Raw genomic sequence first — 24,235 nt, 5'->3', positions numbered from 1 at the left:
GAAGAGAAGGCAGAATATAAAACAAAAAGAAGAGAAGAGATTGATCCAGTGGAGAGGAGGGAGATAAACGAGGATGTGGGCAGTGAAAGAAGGAAGAGGAGGAGAGACCAAATAGTGTGAATCGATAGTGAAATAAATAAATAATAAGATAAGCGCATGTTAAAAGAAACATGTTGTATACCTGTGTCTCAGGATCCAGAGAGAAAAGCTTCTGTCTGCCTTCGTTCCTGTTGATCTTATTGAGCTGGTCGGTCTCCCGGGCGTACTACACACACACACACACACACACACACACACACACACACACACACACACACAAAGAGACAAAGAGTACTGTATGCACACTAAAATGTATTGGGCATTTGGAATTTATTTAGCCACGTTGATACCCCGCGTTCTTGCAATTTTAATTATGCCTTTTAGTTTGAAATATTTATCAGGCCAAAAACTGATTCAAAAGAAAAGTAGCAGACTGAGTTGCCTCTCTCTGCTAGTTAACCAACACAGAATAAGACAATCGCTCAACAGACAAAAAGGAGGAGAAGAGCATCTAACGGAGACAAACATATCAAACCCTCAGGTCACGGTAAGAGCCCTAATCCATCTCCTTCCCCTCTTCTCCTCCCCCTTTGTTTCTGCTCTCGCTGTGACCAGCCTGCAGACACGCTAACTAGTGATCCTGAGTGTAGAGAGGGGGAAGCAGAGCTGGAGTGGCCCAGAGCTAACAGCAGTGAAGCAGCAGCACAGAGCACAGAGGGCTTTGTTGTCTGTGTGCAGCTCTGGGTTCACAGACATATGAAAACAGCACGCTCTCTGTAGAACACGGCTGCGTTCAGGCTCCGAAAACAGACTCAAACACGGAAAATACAACAAAGAGCTGCTCTTTTAAATCTCTTCCATCATGGAGATATCCATAAACAAGATTATACATTTGGTCTAGTATAAAAGCTCCGACTAATGTCTGAGAACAGATGTGTCATTTTTTTCTTTTGAGAAATGAAATATAGTTATATTAATAACACTGCCCACGAGGGATACAGACAAATACCATGATGAAGAAAAAAAAGAGAATACACTTGGAATACTTCACTTGCAAAATGATCATTTGTATATCAGTTCCTCACCATGCGTTGCCTTGAATTTGTAAAGAAAATTTGGTTATAGTCACTGAATGGACAACCTAAAAAAGGTGAACAGTCTTCATATACTGAAGTAATCTGCATCCACTTTTGACAACAAAACTATAGCAAAACATTAATTTACAAGCTCTCACACAACTCATGCAGAATAATACAAGTCGTACCATAAAACTCTAAACGTAAGAGGCACTGAGCTAAGCAACACACTACATGCAGGTCTACAGTAAAATGAGGTTTTATCCTGGCTGTTACTAGTCAATGATAGGTTGACGAGGGTAGGCAATTGGCTATTAAAACATTTTAAATTAGCATCCCTAATCTAGTTGTATGCTCAGTACTTCCCAAACAAATACAATTGGTCATTCTGAAGGTGAAGTAGTCCTTTAATGATTCTGCACATCTATATCTCACCACCTCAGCCAGTCTGTTTGCATTCATTTAAATATATGCGTTCTTCTTACCTTCATGAGTTCAGGGTGTAAGCTCCTCCCCAGGCTCTCCAGGAGGCTCTCACCTTTACCTTGGCTGGCAGTGTCGTCGTCTGATTTAAAAGGGATGATGATAATAAATAAATGTCATCAGAATGCACCCAGTCTGACAAAAAAATCACAGCATTGTTAATCTGATCCAAAAGAGCTCTGCACACTTTCTCTAATGGCTTCCTATGTGACTGTCTGAAAATCTTGTTTCCTAGATGGACAAATTAATATCTTACGGTCTACTGGCCTTTTTTAAAAAAAAAAAAAAAAAAAAAGAGGCAGTTCACTCTCCTGCTGCCTCCCAGGTGACAGATGATGCACTGAGTGAACCCTAAGTGCCTCTCCATCTCTCTGGACGGCCTCCCAGTCCCTCATCAGCATCTCTGACCAAGCTATTGGATTTCTCTAGAACATTCTGCATAGTATATTATTATATATGAAAAAAAAGGCCCCATAGATTCTGGCAAGCCATCAGCAAACTGCATAAAACTGCTGGCATTCTTCCACGGCTCGGGACAAGCAACGAGTTCAACAATTCATCATAACTGCCCCCTGAAGAAAGACGCGCTTGAGAGAATTTTGGAGAGAAACTAAAGAGGGAAAAGAATAAAATATAACACCTGAAAACGGATTCCTGAGTTGTGATTTACCTGAAGATCATAGAATTTACAGCTGATGTGGAAGCTTATATCTCTCTGCTGGCAGCAACTATGGGTATAATTTTAAGCCTGTTTAATGTCCGTGTATCACTATAATATGGAAGCCATTAAAATGTCAAAATACAGGAATCAGACTTAAACTCAGGCAAGCTTTGGACTTCACTGCCATACAGAGGGATCACTTTAACCCTGGCTAACACACACACAGGCTCAGAGGTTATGTTCAAACCTGCTGTTATTATCATCATAGCTAAACGGACCATACAGCAGCTATTCATAAGATTGCAAATAATAGGTTGACTGAAAGATGATCTGGACGTGTTTTTATCACGAGCGTTTTTGTTTTCAGATGTAGAACTCACCCAGGGCACAGTCCAGTGTCTCTGCACCGTTCCTCCTGTCCTGGCTGGCCTCGGCGGTGCTCTGCAGAGCCTGTTTCAGTGTGATCACCCAATCCTCCATCTCTGCTTCGCTGTCTGCAGCCAGGAAGTGGCTGTAGCGGTCTTGCATCTTCAGCTCGAAGCCATTACGCCGCATCTTAGGGCTCTGAGGGGGGCAAGAATTATTGTATTTGATATTTTGTGAATTTTTCTTTAACATTTTCCCCAAAACAAAACACTTACAATATTAAAAGACCATCCTACGTGCCTTCAAGGTTAATATAATTTAGGCGATGTATGCATTTTTCCGACCAAAACATTTCAAAACAAGTCTATGGTGAGCGTTTTCTTGCACAGAGCTCCAAATGGACTCAAAGAGACAAGGCCCTCACCAAGCAGGAACCTTAGGGGCTAAAAAATGCTGTCACAATGGCTTCATCCTTTACTTTATAATGTCTATGAGTGTATGCGTAACCGTAGCTGTCACTATTTCAGTGCTTTTAGTTCATGAAAATTTATTGCTTCAAAACAGCAGTCCACGAACTTATGGATGACGTCACAGCGGCTGAATCAATTATTTTCTAAAGATTATTGTTTCTTCTTATAATGGGTCATTTCTCTGTGAAAGCAATGTAAAGCTTTTGGGTGTGAAACATGATTTACATGACAAACACGCCATACTCCACAAGCCTCCACATTAAATCCACTTGCCCAAATTAGTTTCCTCCCTCTGCCCATTCATCTTCTGAATGTGTTCATCAAACTGAAAGCTCCCTGGCAGCCTCTCCGCTCAGTGCAGACCTGAATGAGGTACCAGCCTGTGCCATGAGCCAACAGCAGCAGCCCCTCTTAATCCACCAGAACGGGACTTTTCTGCCCAAGTCAATGGAATGCAGTAAATCTGTCCAATCAAGGCGGCTAAAAGCCTCTGGAGCGTGGCGAGACGAGGAAACACACTGACTTTCATGAGGATGACGACTTGTGCCAAAAAACTGAAAACTAACAGTGGGCACATGGCAAGATTCATCAACACGGGTTCTATTAAACCAGCAGCATAGCATACTGAAGGCCGAAGAGTTGATGCTGCAACTGTTATTGCAGTTTTTTCAACTGTGCATTTCATTTTTCTTTTCTTCCAGGCAGCCCTGTATACCTGAATGACGTCTATGCAGGAGTCCAGATAGATGGATCCTTTGGTTTCCTTGCAGTTCTTCTCATCCTTGTAGGAGTTGAGGATGTAGGAGCCGTCGGGGAGCTGAGACAAGTAGAAGTACCTCCTTTTGAACACCTGCGATTCACAGTGAAAGAGAGCAAGTCAGAGAGTCATATCTAACAGATTATTGACAACTTCAAGTGTGGCTTCTTCTCATTGTGCCTACAAGTTTATCTGGGAAGATGCTGCAGATACTCAGTGTTATACATAATATTTAGACATTTTATTGATGACTTTTTTTTGACCAACCTGTTCTCATGCTTATGACTCTTTTCTTGTTTTTACTGTAAGTTTTATGGTGTATTTTAAATTGTACTTTATAAAGCATTTTGTCACCATTGTAAAGAACTGCAGTAGATTTGTATTTTATAGATGTAAGTGCTGATGTCAACTTAGCTGTAGACAATGACATAATTCTTGACTATAACATACAGTACAGTATGATGGGTTAGAAATATGCAGAACAAAAAGTTGCCATCTGTTGTGAACTCTGTGTTTTGCTGTTGTTGTGTCACTTGTTGCTGTTGTGTGAATAACAGGCAGGAGGTCTGGTGGTGACTCACCCTCATGGAGACGGACAGGCTGCTGTTGATGTTGGCTTTCTGAAGCCAGCCCTGCTTCATGATGCCGCCCCTCTGGGAGCACAGCGATGATGAGTCCTGATGGACACAGACACAAATGCTGAAGATCGATCTTCAGATCGAGACGGATTTTATTGTGCAGGGTCATTCGGGTTATAACTGGTCATACATATTATGCATCACAATAGAGGGGTGCCGGGCTGACGTTTTTTGAAGACTTCTTTTAAATGTGTGCGTGTTGCTTTGTATCATTCTGCATCCCCTCTCTAAATTCAGAGGTTTTTGCTGGTCTATGAACGCAGTGCAGGCAGAGCTCTCTAATGAGTTCTTTTTTTTCTGCAGCAGAAATTTATGATTCAGGCTAAGGATAATTGATCTGTCGCTCCATTCAGAGCTGATCAGATCAGTTTGATGGATGACTGGAGAAGCTGCTGTGAGTCAATGCAAACTTTTAGACCCAATCGAATGAATTTTTCAAATATTATGATTTTTTTAAGTACCAGCAAGAAATGGTCATTGATTACAGATTTAGTAAATTAACTATAATAGTCAATTAATTAATAACTTATATAATTATTCTGTTTCATGTATTACTGTATCATTTCTATTTTTATTTATTATATATTACTGAATGATTCTAGTTGTATCTAGTGTATATTTTATCTTATTTATTTGTCATGTTATTTTGTTTTTTTATTTATCAGTCATCTTTACGTATCGCACAGTATCCCTTGTTATCTAATTGTATCGAATTATATCTTATTTAATGTTTAATCGTATATTATCTGATCTTGTCTTATTTTATGTTATCCAATATTATGTAGTTTTTTCTTGTTTTATGTAATCTTATCTAATCTCATTTTATCTTATCTTATGACATAGTTCAGTCAGTGAAAAATGCCATCCACTCTAATCCCACGCTGTCCAGCCAAATCAATTTATCTGGAGAATTTCTTTAGTTTCCCATAAAGGGTTCATCATAACTTAGCCTCGGTCACGTCACTGCAGCCTTGCCATCCCATAACTATCATGGGACTGTTCATCAGCACCACACAAACAAAAATACAAGCATTCATCACAAGGGAATGGCCTCTCTCACACACGTTCTGGTTGAGAGTGATGCATCCGGCTGCTTGGAGGAATGCACGGTGCAAAGGAGGGGGCTAATTAACGTAATGCAAGCCTGACACACACATCATAACAGTGAGTGGAGAGGGTGACGTGTGTATGTATGTGTGTGTACAGCTGAGATGAGCCTAATGACACTGAAGTGGCATTTTGTCCTCTAAGCGTCATGCCTCTGCCTTCCTCTCCAGCTTCATCCTGTGATCTCATTGGCTGGCTCTTCTCCTGCAGCGGTCTGTACTTCCCTCTGACATGCAGCAGATAAGCAGCTGACCACCATGCATACACACCTCGCCACACCCTATCCACAATGGTACTTTGCATGGCCACCTAATGTCCCAGACTGCATTATTACTGATTTATTGTAAGGTCCTGTGGATGGTTGTAAAGGTTATATAAAGGACAGAAAAGCTAATATTTCTACAAACAAATACTCTTGTTACTTTACATGATCAGCCATCACAGCCTGAGATGATAGCACAGAGATAAGCGTGACAGTAGCGTGGGCCGTTTCGAGAAGTAATAAAGCCGTCTCCTCCCCACCCTCCTCGTCCTCGCAGCAGCAACGTTTATTCTCCTTCAATTAAACTCGTTCTGTCTATCCGCATCCGGCCAGAGGGGAGGAGGAGGATCGATGAGGGCTATTTATAGCATACATGAGGGTACTGGGTTCAGTCTCTGAGGGGTCACACTGCTGGGTGGACTCAAGGACTGACAGCCCATAAGTCACAGGGAATCTTCCAGCACCATTACCAGCTCTGTGCACGTCCACGCTGGGCCTGGCTGTTCCAAGTTTGTGTCTTTTCTCCATGATACAAAGAGATTAAAGTAATCATACTAACTTAAAGTCCTCAGATTATATCTGCCCCCCCATAGCATGCCAGGTGTTTCCCCAGCCATTTTCTAATTCACAATAAAAATTAAGTGATTCACACTGGGAATTGTATTTGTACTGAAGGTATATAGTACATAAGGTGCCAGAGTGCATAACACACAATTGATTTTGTTTGTTTGTAAAAACCCAGAAATGTTCTAAAATCCCAGAAACACCCTGAAATCCTAGAAAAGTCCTAAAAGCCCAGAAACATCCTAAAATCCCAGAAATGTCCTAAAATCCTTGAAATTTCCCAAAATTCTAGAAACATCCTGAAATCCTAGAAATGTCCTAAAATCTCAGAAATATCCTAAAATCCTAAAAACTTTCTAAAATCCTAAAAATGTCCTAAATCCCAGAAATGTCCTAAAATCCCAGAAATGTCCTACAATCATAAAAACATCCAAAAATCCCAGAAATGTCCTAAAACCCCAGAAATGTCCTGAAATTCTAGAAACATGAATGGGACATCGCGACTGGCCTCCTGTCATTTTGCAAAAGTTGTCCCCAAGTAAAGCCAGTTGAGTATCTCTGGATTTGAAGGGATGGTTTTTATTTTTATTGCACATCGCTAAAAGCTCTGCATACATGCACGCTGCAGTGTGTCCATAAAGGGCCCTCTGAGTCAATAGCGGAGCACTCATCCTCACTCTAGCTATCAATGTCTGTGATCTATCGGCGCTCGGGCCCCTTTCTACTCACCTCGTCTTTGGCGTCCTCGTCGATCTCGAACACATGTGCCGGCAGCTTGTCCGTCTTCAGGCCTTTGCTTTGAAAAGACAGTGAGTGAAAGTCAGCGGTCTTGGATAAATCAGCCCCCCCCCTCCCCGCTGTACTCCCCCTGTGGTGGTGAGGTCTGCTATCTCTCTTCACTCTTTGGAGAGTGTGCAACAAATCACTGCTTGCACTGCTTCCTTTGCTATGGATGTCCTGCATTGGTCAGTAAATTTTGTGCCACCTTTTAGATACAGTTGGTGTCTAGTCATAGTTAGAGGGCGTGGTCAGTGAGGGGGCAAACACTCCTTTCCCCACAAACTGTTAATGCAGGAAAAGAGCGGTTCTAAAACTTACATTTAAAGACACTGTTACATTTACTATAAATATGATGAATTAAACTTCCCATAGTATCAGTACCCTACAACCGTTAATGCTTTGATGTATCAAATTAGCATGTTTTAGTGAATGGCATGCATGTTTCCAGACATTATAACAGCACTAAAGTCAATTAACCACATTTTAACAATGTACTATGATGTTATCATGCTGCCATTTGCAACCTCAAGAACCACAGATCCTTAGAGGCTCACAACTTTTTTACCAGTCACTAAAAATACAGCACTGCATGAATGAAGCTCTAGATTATTTTTGTTTAGCCAGAAACAGTTTCAAAATCACCACTGCCAAACCCACTATTTAAAAAACATTTTCTGTGTATATCGCCAGCATAGCTTAAAAACTTACACGCTGAATTATAGGGGTGGTAATCACCAGAGGTTTCACAATGCAATATTATCAAAATACTTCAGTCACAATACAATATTATTGCAATTTTAAATGTTTTGCAATATGCTGAGTATTGCCTACACATATATTGAGATATATATATATATCGCAATGTAAGTCTTTTTAATCTAATAAGATAAGATTTCCAGTCTGTTCCTCTGTAATCAGCTTCACTGCAGCAAAATTAATCAATTGGCCTGAAAGGCAACTGATTTAATGACTCTGGTTGGCTACCAAAAGTTTAATTTGTTTTTATAACATTAATCATTTCTATGATGAAAATTCGATACTTGGCGTCCATGTATCAATACAATATTGCCATGCAAAGTATGTCCTTACTATGCTGTATTGATTTTTTCATGTCGCCCGTAATGAATTAAGAATGTACTTCAACCAGGCCAGAGCTGGTTGAGACAAACCAAGATGATTTTTAGTTTAGTTTCGAGATTTTAGCTTTATTTTGTTTCTGTTGACTTTGAATGAGGTGTGTTTTACGACGATAAAATAAGTGTTTATTTAAATGGAGTCTGGTGGATTTGAGGAAAGTGATTTAGGAGTTGTTTCTGGTTAAAAATGGATCTTACTCTTTAACAAAAAGGTCTATCTCTGTAGGGATCGTTTCCATAATGTTGTCAGACATTTAAAACAACAATCTAAGCCTGTCAGTGACAAAAACAAGATCTTTTATTGGACATATCAGCTGAAGCGCTTTCTCAATCCTGGATCAGTTTCAAACATTTTTATTCGTTTTAGCCACTTGGACACAGAAATGTGAGAAAATAGGGTCCAGGTTTAACTCTAGATTTAAATTTTTTGATCTGCAGAAAGCACACAGCAACTCTTCAGCATGGTTGCAAATGCTTTTTTTTCCTCATTGACGTAAAAGGATATGACGTTTTGTGGGCGTTCCCATAAATATTAAGTGTATCTAGTTAGTGCTTTTAAAAGATCTTTGGAATTTTAAGGGTATTTGGAAATACAAATATATCTCTCTCACTCCAATTCATAGTTCAAGTGGAGGTTGCAGTAATAAAAAATAATTTTCTTAGGAAGCTTTACATCAATAAAAATTCATAACATCTGGGCTGCAACCTGCTGTGTTGCAGAGAAAAATTTGGCTGAACTTGTTTTTTCGATTCATTTGCAGTATTTCCTTTCCTCTGCTGAGGGATCAGAGCTGCGTTCATGTACAGAAAGAGTGATTTGTTGCATGTCGTCATCCAGCAGACCCTCATGAGCTGAGTAAATCTCTTGTAAATGTTACATATTTGGCTGTTGAGATGTTGTTTTGCACAATCTTTGAGCCCTTACAGGGTTTTTTTTTTCACTTCCTTACCTTGGCAGCATGCGGAAGTCACCAGAGTAAGCTTCATATTTGTAGTTGATTACGTGCCAGTCGGTGTTGTACATCTTGATGCACTGCCAAACAGATCGACACAGAGCAGGATTAGGGGCAGATAACGCAAATATAACAAGCGTGCCACAGCAGCAAAGTGACCTAGCTGAGCTCACAGTCCTGTCCTCCAACTGTGACTCACAGAAGACGGAGACTGTTCCAGCCCCAAATCAATCATTTATGATCTCAAAACGTGTGCTGTGACTTCTGCTTAACTCAAGATGGTTTTCATCGTGCATATTACTTTTTATTCAGTGTGAAACTGCGAGCAGAAACTCTAAATGAAATCAGCTGAAAGGATCTTTGTTGGGTAGATGCTGAGTAAGCCTGGATCTGTTCTAACAGTCCCTGGGACAGTTGTTTCCATGCTGTATCACAGTCATGAGAGCTGGCTGAGGAACACAGATTTACAGGCTGGCAGAGCAGCAGCGTGCATCCACATAAAGCCAGAGGAGTCTGTTTTTCATTGCTAATACAATATATCATCAGCACAATGTGTGTTTACTACTGGCCTGTGTATTCTGTGTTCCTTTTATGAGCTTCAAGTGACCACTATAAGCTGAATGTCATGAGGTCTGCCATGAAGTCATCATGAAAACATCTTAAATGTTTGTTAAGAACCCATTGCATTTAATGTCTGCTTTTTATTGAGCAGACTCTAATTAATGAAAGGAATAAAGAAAAGAATTAGTATCGACTATGAATACCGTAGCTCCATTTTTTTCACTCCAAAAACTCCTTTTATTCTTTTTAGAGAGGTCGACTGCTACAAATGTGCTGTTTGAGACCACGTGCGGCCAAGTCGTACACATGGGACTGATGCTTTACTGGAGTACCTCTTTGGCAAACAGACTCCTGGCCTCCCGCTCAGCATTCTGGGGCACTGAGGGAACAACAGTCCTTCTCTGCCGCAAGATCTGGGACTCCTGCGCACACACACACACACACACACACACACACACACACACACAGTGAGACACATATTTAAGGTTGTACAAATAGTTTGAAGCTTAGAAGAATCATTCATGACATTACTATTCCAATTCTAAATCAACATTTGAAGTTTGTGCAGTAGGGGTCGACCAATATTGGTTTATCAGGGCCAATACCGATACCTATTATTAGTACTTAATGAGATCAATAACTGATATTTGGAACCGATATGCATTTACAATGAAAATGGAAATATTCCTGTTGAAATCAAGAATTTGTAATATAACAAACTCAAACTCTAAACTTTGTTTAAATGCAAATGTAAAATCAAAAATGAAACTTTTGACATCATATATATAGCAAGTTTCCAGCAACTTTTTTAATAAAGTTCAGTGAAAATTTAAATAAGAAATAAGGTAAGTAAAAGTTCCTCCCACTCTGGCACTTTCTTGGCATATATTGCAGACTGCCTTACCTGGTGTTGGTGAGGTGAAATACACACACTTTTTCATTAATTAATTCTATCTGTGATCATTAAAATAAAACGCCCCTACACGTAATCGGCAAAATGCCAAATATCGCCCCGATAATCGGCGACCCTTTCTGTCCCGCTTCTTTCTTGCATGTCTACTCATTCAGTTAACACGTGGCATTTTTGCACAGCTGCAGGTAAAGATTAGCCTAGACTAATTTAGGGGTGCACAGATTTACCGGCTGAATATCAGGATCAGCCAGTATTTGGTGCCATGGTCCTGTTGGCGAATATGATGACATTCACTGATGGCGATGGCTGATGTTTTTCACAGGCTAAAAACTCAAGACTAACAGCATCCTGTTGTCCTGGAGACAATTTCAACTCATCTGGGACTCACCCTGTTTTTTCCCTAATAATTTCACAACTTAAACAACAAATCTGTGTTGAAATCTGCAAGGGGAGAGCTTGTTAACATCAGCTGTTCCCACAACACTGGCTAACGTTAACTACAAGTCGTAAAAATGTTTTTAAAAAGATGTCGATCACTTATAATATTTTCTGATAAGGTTTAATGCTAGCCAAGACATAGCGTTTTATTTAAAACATTCTGAGGGTGTTTTGGTGACGTTGAGAGGTGACAGATCATAAGATGTTCTTTTATGAAACGCTCCCACACTGTCACACGAGAATAAAGGAAGAACATTTTCAAAGCAACACTCAGAACATGTTTTCAGGAAGTTATTAAGGCTTGAGATTACACAACATTTTTTTAAGAAATGTTCCTGTAATGTGATATGTTCACAAAAAAACAAAAAAAAAACAGTTTTATATAGAAAATGTCATCCTAACTTCAAGAAAAAACATTCTGGGAACCAAAAGAAAGCTTGCCGCTACAAACCTTACTAAAACATTGCATTGTGCCGGTCTTAGAATGATTTAGAACCAAAAATGTCAGCATTTTTGTTTTTATTTTATATATTATTTTCCTTTCTATTGCTTTATTTCCCCTTTCTAATAGTAAAGAAGTAATTTAATCCAACGAATCACTTTAGTCAGACAGAGGATTTTGTTTCTGGATTGTTAAAGAAAATTTTTAGAGTGACACTGTCCTAAAATATGATGACATTCCAGTGTCACTCAAAAAGCTAGCAGAAGCTTTGAATGTAAAAAAAAATGACATGTGGTACAGCCCTACACAAAGCAAAAACAAACATGTATACAGTATATGACGTTGGTTACGGCAGTTCTTCATCTTCCCATCAAATAGTAACGTAGCAGGAAGCCACAAACAGCATGAGAAAGTGGATGAGAGAAAACAGAAGGCACACAGTCAGGAACAGATGAGTGTCAACAGATGGGGAAAAAAAAAAAGAGAGAGACACGAAGCGAGACGTGCCACTAAACTAAACCACATGTGTTTGAAGCTGCACCAATAAATACAGAGCAGAGGTACCTGGCCTGATAGTGTTTGATTGGTCAGGCCTTTCTGGACCGACCCGTAAAGAATGGAGCCTGGCGTGCTGGGGTTGAGCAGTGATTAATGATGGGAAACCTTTCTAGAGAGTGATATTTTATAGCTCTTTGTTCCCGTTTGACCCGCACAGCTTTACAATAAACTAGAATTACCACCTCACGCTTTAATGGCTCCGCACACGAGTAAAGTTTTACCTAAAGTTTTCAACCAAGTCTGCAAAAATATGGATGCCTCACACGCATCTTCCCCTGCAGCAGCAAAGAAGATCTATATAATAATTATTTCATTGTTAGGTCCACGTGAACGTTTGTGCCAAATTTGAATACATTTCCTTAAGTAGTTTACAGATGTCACCTTCTCAAGAATGAGACGGATCCAGCTTCACAGTGACCTTGACCTTTGACCGCCGAAATCTAATTAGTTTGTCCTTGAGTCCAACTTAAAGATTGTGCCAAATTTGAAGGAATTCTCTCAGGGTCTTCCTGAGACATTGCATTCACGAGAATGGGATGGACGGACATATTGACAACAAAATGGATGTACTGATGTACGGTTGCACAGACAACCCAAAAAGATAATAAAAAGCTGACAATATGGCCGTTTCCTGTCTTGAGTAGAAGGACTACGACTTCATCCTGTGCAGTAAGATGAACTGGGTGAAGGCCAGTATGAGAGGACACAGGGGGACAGAATGAGGGGACTCACCGAAACATCATCAACAGGGCAGAGCAGCAGGTCCCGGTGGGGGTCGCTGTGGATTTGGGCCTTTCTCTGAAACACCACAGCTTCATAGTCCAGAGGTTCGATAATCTTTGGCTGCTCCTGAGAAACGAAGATGGACAGAACACAAATACATGTCACATCAAATAAAGAAACTTATCTGATCACGTGTTCTGATAATTTTGTCTTTACTGCAGCTCTTGCAACCTCCACATGCCCCTGCTGTTTGAAAGCAGTTACCAAGGGCTCGCCCTCGGATCTTTTCACCGCCCATGCAAAAGCAGAGCTGCAAAAGATCGAAGGCACAACCACAAAAGTTCAGAGGACTGTCACAGACCAGTGCAAGGAAATGATTGCTCAGAGAGTTGTGGGTGGATGGGAAAAAAAGGTAAAAGATGACGAAAGAGAAGCAACTGACAACAAAAAACATATGCAAAGATAGAGGTTAGATAAAGTATGTGAAATGAGCAAGTTATGACATCTGACTTGATAATTATGTGCTGTCAAATAAAGCTCAAGTGCTTGACGAGGCATGTGTAATAACGAAACAAAACACAAGATATATATCACATGGCACATGGCTAAATATCAAAACTTCCTGTTTTGAGTTTCATAGAGAAGTGGAATATATAAAATCAGACTCTGCATTATGTCTTAAAGAGGCCTACAAGCTAAAACCTTGCCTTTCACAACTGGGTCAAGATGTGATCACAAGTACAAACCCAAACCACTTGGAAAGATTGAGAATTAATTCCCAGAAAGTGCCACTTTAAGCTCAGGCTAAGCAGTGAAGATGGCGATGAATAGCTAAGCCAATAAGCCTTGGCTGAGCAGCACCGAGCAGAGGAAACCAGACTGTATGGTTCTGATCAGCTTCTGTGCTGCACTGCTGAGCTGCAGCACCAGAGGCTGGAGGCGGTACGTGCACGGCAGCTGACATACTGCTTAGAGAACAAGCACAACAAGCACAGTGGGGAGATGGACTCTGACAATGTCCTGCAGCTGGAAGAGTACAACTGAGTCATTTTCCAAACTGTTTTATTTCCATTAAAGAGCTGTCCAGGCAGCTGAGATCCAGAAGTTACTTTTCCTGCCACTGTGTGAGCAGGCAGGGTGAGAAAGCCAGCCATAAAGTTATGCAGTAGTTTGGCTGCTTCCTTTTTCCACCTCTGCCCCTCTCTTTATACTGCCACCCCTCTGAAACTATCACTGTTTATATGTGCAGCTATTCAGTAGTTCTGGAAACATGCAGTTTTATGTGTCTGGTGAACCATTTAAAGGGACAGTTCACCCCAAATCACGAACACATATTTTTCGTCTCATCGGTAGTTGTGTTTATCAATCTAGATTGTTTTAGTGTGAGTTGCTGAGTGTTGGAAATATCAGCCCTACAGATGTCTGTCCATCTTCTTGCCAATATAATGGAACTAGATGGCACTCAGCTTGTGGTGCTCAAAATGCTAAAAAAAAATAAATTTGAGGAAACTGAACAGCAATGTCTCTTTCCAGAATTCATGACTCATTAACTCAAGATAATGTTATAACAAATCATAATGAAGCAGTGTTTTGTTATCATGCAACAAGCCCCGACTTTTAACTCAAAGCTAGAAACTTTTTTCTCTCTCTCTGCCTACTCCACCCACTAACGGCTGAAAACTTATTTTTAAACTGGATTTTATATCATTTTAAATCATCTTTCTATCTTCTTTATCATCTTTTATATCTCTTTATTGTAAATCTGTATCCTTTATTATGTTTTATATTTTACTACTATTCATACCACATGCCTGCGCATAAAGGCGTTCTTCTACAGTATAAACAAACAAGAAGACAATGGAAAACACACGCTTGAGAACCAAACTTGTTATTGTTGTCCTACTCATGCACGGCTATTTGTTTGAAACAGTGCGGCCGTGACATCACCGTTCTCACAGAATGTGTGCATTTGCAGTAAATGGCGACAGACGGGCTGGCGTTATCAAAAGATTACACTCTGGAACCTGGTTTCAAAACTTTTTTTCAGGTACCCAAATGCTGTTGGCGTGTGAACAAAAGGTCAAACCGCAACAAAAGTTTAACGTTCATGCAAGAAACGTTGCCATTTCAGCAGCCCATAAGAATGATATTTCCAACACTGCAACTCACACCAAAATAATCTAGACTAATAGATAACGCTACAGGTTAGAGAGAAAATAGAAAAAAATAGAAAATATGTGTTTTTGATTTTGGAATTGACTTTCCCTTCAACAAGGGTTCCCCCTTTGCCTTTTTAGGATCTGATAACATATTTTTTCAATCACCCGCTCATTATGAGCAACAGGGACCTTCATAACACATTTTTCTGAGATTCTCTGTGTATTCAGAGGATTTAAGCTGCTTTAAAGATGGAAAAACAATTGAATTCCACACTGTCTGACTGTTTATATAATACACATCAGCTTGTTCCACTCCTTAAAGCTATACGATGTTTACATTTAGTGAAATATTCAAACCCAAGACTCCGCATCTTCAGACATGTTTGGTATCTTTGGAAAAACCTCTGCAATCTCCACTAGAATTTCAAAAAGAGCTGTGGTTTTGAACACTGGCACCACAGTAAGGGGTTAAACCGTCCTTCTTGAATATCCTGGTATCTGTGCACTAGCCAGTAAAGGAAAGAAAGTTCTCCCTTTCAGTGTTCTCCAACCAATAATTTGGCCAGTGGTGAAATAAGCTGGTTACAAGTACATGTTCTGCACAGATTTTTCCACCAGACCCCGACTTTCTCAGTTGTCTCCACGAGACCACTAATCTAAATAAAAACTTCCCACTGATACTTATGAAATGTTAGATTTAGTTTTTGCATTTTCCTCTGTTATGAAGCGTCACTGTTGTTTTTTTACAGTGGGCGACCTGCAGTAAAACACAACACCTCCGAGTCTGCTGAAAGCATTACACACGACTGTGCCGCCCATGCACCCGAAACAGCAGCTCTGCTTCCTGTCATGTGCAACAAGCTGAACCGCAGCGCTATAAGTCAGGGGCTACCAGCAGCGTAGTGGCTCTGACTGCAACTCTGATCATGTTACAGAGAAAGAGAGAGAGAGTTCTGCTTTTACAGAAGAGGAAAGAAGCTGAAGAATCACAAGCAGGCAGCTGTAAAGCCGCAGTGTCACTGATTGAGAAACGCACAGAGAAGCTAAACGTGGCCCAACACTTGGGCGTGACTCTACAACGCAAGCACTTTCTCCTCTGGCTGGAGAAAACCCAAACAACAATCGCTGACTACAAAGCAAGTCTCCCAGTGTGCCTCCAAGGGACCATGATGATGATGATGATGACGATGTTAGCAACAGTCCAGATGTCTGTGTCCCATTACACTCCAGCAGATGTACAGTGCTCCAACACAACCAGGTGGATTTTATCACATTGGCTAGGGAAGCTCACACTAAAACACAATGGATGAGTGCATACACACTGACATGAAAGTGACAGACACAGTGAAGCAGCTCCACTGTCCCACAGCTGACCCCGCTAAGTGCTCCAGTCTGTGTGTATATGACACACACAGCGGCTCGTTCAATGGAAGAAAAGAGCCCAGACAGCCTCTTTTATCCCTGTATTAATCCTGTCTATTCCAAACTAAAATTACCGCCTTGTGGTCGTATGCCTCCGCCAACCAGGCAAGTTCCAGCTTACATCCATGCCTGCACACACTCATGTAGCAATGACAGCAGATGGTGTTGCAAATATGGATGTTGCTGCAAAAAAGCTACAAAATCGAGGACTGCATGTCCTCATCAAGATATAAAAACTGTAATCAATAGCAAAAACTTTTTGAGATCTTTTAAGAATCCCTTCAATTGTTGGTGTTTCCACTCTTTTTTTTTTAAAATGAGCAATTTGAAAATGTTCAGAAAGGTAGGTGTAGGGAAATACTCCTACCGCAACCTCGACTTTTTACCAACAAAATCTAATCGGTTTATCATTGAGTCCAAGTGGATGTTTGTGCAAAATTTGAAGAAATTCCCTCAAGGCGTTCCTGAGAAAATGGGATGGATGTGAGTTCACAGTGACCCTTTACCACCAAAATCTATTATTTATTTTTCATTTATTATTTATTGTTGAGTCCAAATGGATGTTTTTGCCAAATTTGAGGAAATTCCCCCTTCTTGAAATGTTGTGTTTTTGAGAATGGGATGTCACTGTGTCGCTGGCACAGAGGCATAAAAATGTATTATTATATCAATAGGGCTTTTTGCTGCTCTCACAATAATAATGTTCAGAGAGAAAGTTTAACACTGAATTTAAATCAAATTATTTGTTTTCCATTGTCCAAAACATCTCTTTACAATATATACCGAAATTCAGTGAAAGGAGGTTTCTATGAATTTAAAAACCACTGGTCTAACTTAATATTCATAACTTATTTAATTGCAAATAGCTAACTAGAAGTGTGTTGCTGTCATATAAAATCAATCTATCCCAAAACTGTTTTACAGAAAACAAGAAAAACTTGCTTAAAATTTGTTGCAGTGCATTTTTTTGTAATTATAATAGATTCTTTTTTTTTTTTTTTTTTTGCCTAAAACACATACCAAAGCATACCAGCTGATCTAAACAGAAAGAATGACCAAATATAGAGATGTATGTTTTCACTGCATGGTGATGTGGCAGCGAGGCTTGCATGGAAGGGAGAAATGTCAACTTGACTCAGCGGAGCACTCAGACATTTAATCCACAGAGGGTGACATGTTCACTGAGTAGACACGCCTGACATGCAGTCTGACATGAAGTCTGACATAAACAATCATATGAAGGCTGATGTATCTCTTAAGATAGACATCTTTAAAATCTTTCATAGATAGAATCTTGTTTGCACCAGCGCACAACTTATTAAATTGAACCCAAATTAGCCGGATTCACTGAACATTTTCACTGCAGATATTTGAACTTTAATAGTGCAGGTGGAAGTAATGATATTATAAACTGGCTTTGTTTCTGGAATTACTGTTCAGTTCAATTCAGTAATTAATTAGTTATTAATTAGTGATTATATTGACACATCAGAATTTCTGGCGTAAAAAGCATCTCTTCAACTTTGGTCTCAATCCACATTTTTATCTCCCAAGATCGGGAACCACTTAAGGCTGTAACTGCAACTAACAATTGTGTTCATTGTTCATTTTCAGCTATACCACAGTGGTTTCTACAGTGGCCCTGAGGATCAAAAAACAACAACATTTCAGAGAGCACAATAACATTTCAGAATACACAAAACCAGACAACATTTCACAAAATCCGAAATTTCATAAAACATAATATTACGTGACAGCGCTTCATATATGTTGTAGTTTTATGGGAAATGTTGTGCTTTCTAAAATGTTGATGCTATTCTGTGAAATGTTGTGTTTTCTGGAATATTGTTGTGTTTTGTAAAATGTTGTTGTGCTTTGACCCTCAGGGCCACTGTAGCTTTCACTTATAGGAACCGAGTAATCCACTGAATGATGACTATACGGGCACTTCCAATTATAGGGTTGAGAATTACGTTCCCAAACACTGTATGTAAAAGACCACAAAACACAGGACTTTCTATGAACTCTAATACGAGTAAGGAAGAAGTGATTGCAGAATGATGCAAATGAATACTACTTAACTCAAAGGTTGTTTTTTAAGTAAAAAAAAAGCCAATGCTCTTCACTCTGCTCTTTCCTTTTATAAAACTGTACAGTATATGACTTTCTGCCTAGAAACACGTAAAAGCACTTTGTTCCCTGGAAAATCTAAGAACACAGGCACGGAGGGAGAGACTCAGAAATGAGACTGACTTTCTAGAGAATGACCACACAAACAGTCACACAGGAAGCATGGTCACAGCATGCCTGAGGGAATCCCCATGCACCCTCCACAAAACGACATTTGTTCTCACATCCCAAGCCAACCATGTCCCACAAAAAACAAATCAGCCCGAATCTGCTACTCTAAAACCAATCAGAACACATGGCTGCACACACAAACACACACTCTCACCTCTGCTACGGAAACTAAAACTTTATCACATGATTATTACGCTTAGTATCCTCTTTGCGTCACACTCCTCTAGATGATCATCATAAGACTTAAGCCTAATAATCCCAAGGGGACAAGAGTTTATCTCTTACAGGAAACTTCTACAGCTCTGCTATTTGACTTTGTGAATACTGGAGCTACACCACTTCTCTTGTGCTGCTTTCAGACACCTATCACAAGTATTTAAAACTTCAAACCATGAGAAATTTGGTGTATATTGTACAATACAGTAAGCACCTTGGCAAGAAATGTTGAACAAATTGCAAGAAATCTGGGGATTTAGAAAAATGTTTTTAAAAGCTAGGGAAACCATTTAGGGGAAAAAATTAAAAAGCTAGGGAAAAACTGCATTTCTAATTATCATTATCAATTTTTAAGCACTTTTTCCAGGTTTTCCTTGTTTAGTTTAAATTTGATTTTCACATTTTTCGTTGATTTTTTTCATAATTTTCAGGTAATTTTCTTGTATTTTTAACTAATTTCTTGATATTTTGGGGTCATTTCCTGTTTTGCTAATTGTTGACTTCTTCCCATGTTTTTGAAAAAAATAAATTAAGCCAATTTGCTCAAGTTTTAGAGGGTTAACCCCTTAAAAACTAGACTGACATCTGTTTTCTTGTGCTATGTTCAGATACCTTTCACAAGCAATTTAACCATAGAATACTGACAAAACTGGTTTGGATTGGCTTTTAAAACTATGGTTAAAAAGGCAATGAGCAACTTGGCAAAAGATGTCCCAAAAACTGACAGAAATTAGGAAAACCTTAAAGTGAATAAACATAGAATAAGTTTGTTTGTTTTGGGAGGGGGTTAAGCCAGAGAGAGAGAAAGAGAAATCCCCTTTACAAAATGGGGAAATGTCCAGGAAACTACCTAATAGTAACTGTGTGTTCAAAATGAATAACATTTATTGTTTTTGCATTTTCCCGAGGCAATTTTCTTGTTTGATTTGTTATCATTTTTTTTCTTTTTAGGTATTTTTTTTCTTACAACTTTTTACCTCTTGTCAATTAGCTCCTTGCCTTTCTCCCATGTTTTCCAGAGCGATCAAGCCAGTTTTCTCAAGTTTCAAAGGGTTAAACAGCCAAAGATGTGGGACTGCTGTCTTGAGGGTTGAAGTTTGTCACATAATGAGAAAGTGGAGGAGTAAGCAGATGGTTTTAGTTAAAACAAAAAGAAAACAAGTCATCATCAGGCCAGCGTCAATGTGCACTGACACTAAGACAAATGTCACGCCTCAGACATGGAAATAAATTCACACACACACACACACACATACAGACACGTACACACAAATGCCGCATCAGCAGGAGCCTCAATCTCAAACCACTGCGCCTAATCCCTCATTATTGCAGTCTGTTCCAACTATCAGCCACCAGCTATTGGTTCAAAAGGAGAAAAATAAACCTTTTGCTTTGCACATGTCTTTAGCAATATGCATCATTTAAAGAAGCATGCTTTTTTTTGCACAATTTGGCCAATTTTCAGCAGAAATAAAGAGACACACACAATGCTCCAGTGCAAGGACAGTGAGTGAGGGAAGCCATGCCGCAGCTGTCCAACTGGCACCGCTCCTCATCCGCCAGCACACAAAAGGAGCCGCACATGACTGAAAAACCATGTGTGTTTCAGGACAATGTCACACTATTTTGTAACGCCGGCAATTTGGAAAACCGAGCCAACATATGGGAGTTGAATTTCGCGGCGTATAATGGCTCCAAAATGACCCGTCTTCTTCTTTACACAGCATGTAGCGCTGCCAGTTACTAAATTGTTTCAGTGCATTCAAACATACCAGCGCGGCACAGTTAGCTAAAGGTTAAATGTGACGTACGTGGGAAAAAATGGGAAAAACGGAGGTAAAAGAGTAAAAATGTGGTGAAAATTAAACCTAAGAAGTAAAAAATAAAAATAAAATAAAATAAATACACCAGCTTTACTCCCCAGGGGCAGCAGAGGGGAGGGAAGTTACTAGCTAACCGGTTAATTCTCCTCGTTAGCTAAAATGAGCGCCCGGTGCTCAGACAGCTCCACTCACCACCAGGTCCACGGAGCTCCTCACAGCCTCAGACACGCTCTGCCGGACTTCCGCGGCCGTCCCGGGTTTGCTTAGCCTCTTTGTGAATTTTCGCACCTCCGACATCGTTTTCCTCGCGTTAAAATCCACTTCGTACGTCCCGGTGTGAGCGCGAGCATGCCGCGGTACCGGACGGAGCGGCAGCAGCTGCGTGTGACAGCCAGATGTGGGTTGTGTTGGAGGTGAACCAGCCAGCGGTTCGCGTCGCGAGGCGGGGCTCGAGCGTGCTGCTGATGAGAGGAGAGCAGAGATGGGGGAACAACGCGAGATGCTTCACTCTGAGCTACTTCCGTTTCCTCTAAATGGAGCGGAATTAAACAAAGATCGTCTAGACGGACAACGGAGTGTGCGTTAACCTGACAGCGTTTATCTGTGCCAATATCAAAATATTAAAGATGATTCCTTAAACCATGAATAAAGCAAATAAAAAAGTATAAAATAATAATAATAATAATAATAATAATAATAATAATAATAATAATAATAATAATAATAATAATAATAATAATAATAATAATAATAATAATACATATTTACAATATTTTAAAAATGTACCTTTTGATGTTTTAAATTTTAAAGTTGAAGACACAATCCTGGAGCTAAAAAAAAGTCTGGTTAGTTTGTGTAAACATACATGAAATATCACTATTTTAAGATCAGATTTATTTATTTATTTATTTATTTAGTTTAGTTTTGAAGCATTCATCATGCCTGAAGTATCCAGGGACCGTCAGAAAATTTAAAATCCAACGCTAACCTCTATTTCAGTTTTTGGTTATGATAAATGATGTCATTTTGTACATTCTACAAAACACAGCCATGTAAAGTTCTATGCACTTCCTCTTTGCCAAAATAATAAAAAAAAATGAGCCCATCCCAAGTACTAAAAACATATTCCCTTATACGCCTCTCCCTTTTTGCACCACTCCCTCCCCTCTCATAAATAACACACAGTCCCTTACTAGAGTTACTTCTCAACTGCTGTGACATGTGATGGAAGTCAGCTTTTTAACAGCTTGAATTAGAAATGATTATGCATTTTTTTTAAAGTGCTAAAACAAAATATCTTAACAGTGTTTTAGATGAATTAATGTGTGTAGCTTTAATTCTTTAATTTAAAAAAGTTGCAGGCCTTTGTTGTGTAAAATTTAAGAACAGCAAAGCAGAACAAGGGCATTTGCTGGGTGTACAGCATGTCTGATGGGAAATGACCTGTCAAAATTGAAAACATACTGCCATCTTGTGGATTAAGCCCCAAACAATAATAGAAAAATAATATATATTACATCGGCTGGACTTTTTGTTATGGGAATGTTTTGCTAAACATGAATATGGCTGACAGCAGATACATTTAAACCAAATTGACTTTTTTTGGTGCTTAAAATTATTACAGTGTGTATAAGTGAGTCCCTCTATCATATTAACCCTTCCATGTCAGAGTTAGGGCTAGGGTACTTTGCTTGGGGGCCACTTTTGCAAAATGACAGGAGGCCAGGGGTCAGTCGCAGCAGCTCCATACTTGTTTCTAGATTTTAAGATGTTTCTAGGATTTTAATACAATTTTTAGGATTTCAGGACACTTCTAGTATTCTAGGACATTTCTAGCATTTTAGAACATCCCTGGGATTTCAGGACATATCCAGGATTTCAGAACATTTTATGGATTTTAGGATGTTTCTAGTAATTTAGGACTTTTTGAGTATTTTAAGACATTTCTAGGATTTCAAGACATTTCTCTGAACATCTCTGGTATTTAAGGATGTTTCTTGTAATTCAGGACATCTCTAGCATTTTAGACATTTCTATCATTTTAGGATGTTCCTCGGATTTCAGGGTATTTCTTGCATTTTAGGACATTTCTACAATTTCAAGACGTTTCTAGGATCTTGTGACCTCGAGCATTTTAGGACGTTTTTAGTATTTCAAGGCATCTGTAGTATTTTCGGACATTGTTAAGATTTTAGGACGTTTCTTGTATTTTAGGACGTTCCCAGTATTTTAGGACATTTCTGGGATAATTTAAAATGTTTCTAGGTTTTCAGGTCATTTCTAGTATTTTAGGACATTTCTAGGATTTTTGGATGTTTCCGGGATTTTAAGACGTCTCGAGGATTTCAGGATGTTTCCGGGATTTGAAGACATTTTGAAAATTTCAGGATGTTTCTAGTAATTTAGGACATTAAAGGCTTAGCTGGGACCTCTGTTGGGGGTGCAGGACTGTCCACTGGCACTTTTTTTGAAACTATTTTGTAGTAAATTGTTTAACGCACTCTGGCACATTATGTATAACAGAAGTACAAAAGCAATTCAGTGTGTATCACTTTATTTTTATTGTGAATTAGAAAATGGTTGGGGGGGGCCACCCGGCACCCTATCGGGGTCCAGATTTGGCCCACGAGCCTAAAGTTGAGCATCACTGGCCTATAGTAAAAGAAAAAATGTTCAGAAAAGATATATACCAAACAATGAAAAGTCCTTTATTGCCATCAGAACATGAGTGAGAAAACCAGAGACAAAATCTGACAGAGTGAGGAGTCGTCTGTACAACCGGCATCCACACAGACACACACACACACACATACACACATACACACACACAGCAGCCAGCAGTCTTTCAACAGGACATGAGGGCTACAGATACATGAGGATATACAGTACTCACACAATGAGGTATAAAGGTAAACACAAACATACCAGATAGGGCTCCGTCCTCCACTCGCACACATGCAACTGAAACTGAGGTACAAATACTCAAGTGCTCGTTCATTCCTTTAAAAACACAACATACAGGTGAGCAGAAATGTATGACAGCAGCATCTGGGTCGTCTCAACCACGCTCCCATTCATCTGTCTCTCTCGAAACCTTTGGTCATGTGGACGCTTGCTTGTCATGCAAAATGTTGCCCTCGTAATCAAATACTTTTGTGAATCTTGAATGGGTCACTTCCTGACTCGTAGAAATTTGGGCAGATGAGCGGGAGAGCGAGTAGGGGCGGGGGCGGGGTGGGGGCGCTGGGGGGGGGGTTGGTTTTTGTTTTGTTTTTCATTAAGTCACAAATCTCTTCAAGGTTTCTACAGTTAGTCGGACATTCAATGTGTACATTAGCAGCAGTTCTAGTGAATGGAACAATGGCTTTGTAAGTCAGATTAATGAAA

At 39.6% G+C, this 24,235-nt stretch overlaps 1 protein-coding gene across 2 annotated transcripts in view; it reads right to left on the bottom strand.

Annotated features, from left to right (window-relative positions):
• Positions 1-21,292, bottom strand: part of dock11 (dedicator of cytokinesis 11) — a 93,741-nt gene extending 72,449 nt beyond the window's left edge. For both annotated transcript variants that reach the window (XM_042512383.1, XM_042512384.1), the window contains exons 1-10: positions 21,041-21,292; positions 12,937-13,053; positions 10,186-10,275; positions 9,290-9,372; positions 7,153-7,219; positions 4,434-4,529; positions 3,811-3,945; positions 2,640-2,823; positions 1,601-1,680; positions 182-265 (exon numbers count right to left, since the gene is read on the bottom strand). In XM_042512383.1, coding sequence (XP_042368317.1) covers positions 182-265; positions 1,601-1,680; positions 2,640-2,823; positions 3,811-3,945; positions 4,434-4,529; positions 7,153-7,219; positions 9,290-9,372; positions 10,186-10,275; positions 12,937-13,053; positions 21,041-21,145 — 1,041 coding nt within the window. In that variant the 5' untranslated portion in view covers positions 21,146-21,292. The remainder of the gene's footprint in view (positions 1-181; positions 266-1,600; positions 1,681-2,639; positions 2,824-3,810; positions 3,946-4,433; positions 4,530-7,152; positions 7,220-9,289; positions 9,373-10,185; positions 10,276-12,936; positions 13,054-21,040) is intronic.
• Positions 21,293-24,235: the final 2,943 nt, after the last annotated feature.

Source organism: Plectropomus leopardus, chromosome 23 (assembly GCF_008729295.1).
Source record: "Plectropomus leopardus isolate mb chromosome 23, YSFRI_Pleo_2.0, whole genome shotgun sequence".
NCBI classification, from domain to species: Eukaryota; Metazoa; Chordata; class Actinopteri; order Perciformes; family Serranidae; genus Plectropomus; species Plectropomus leopardus.
This window is presented reverse-complemented; position numbering and strand designations above follow the sequence as displayed.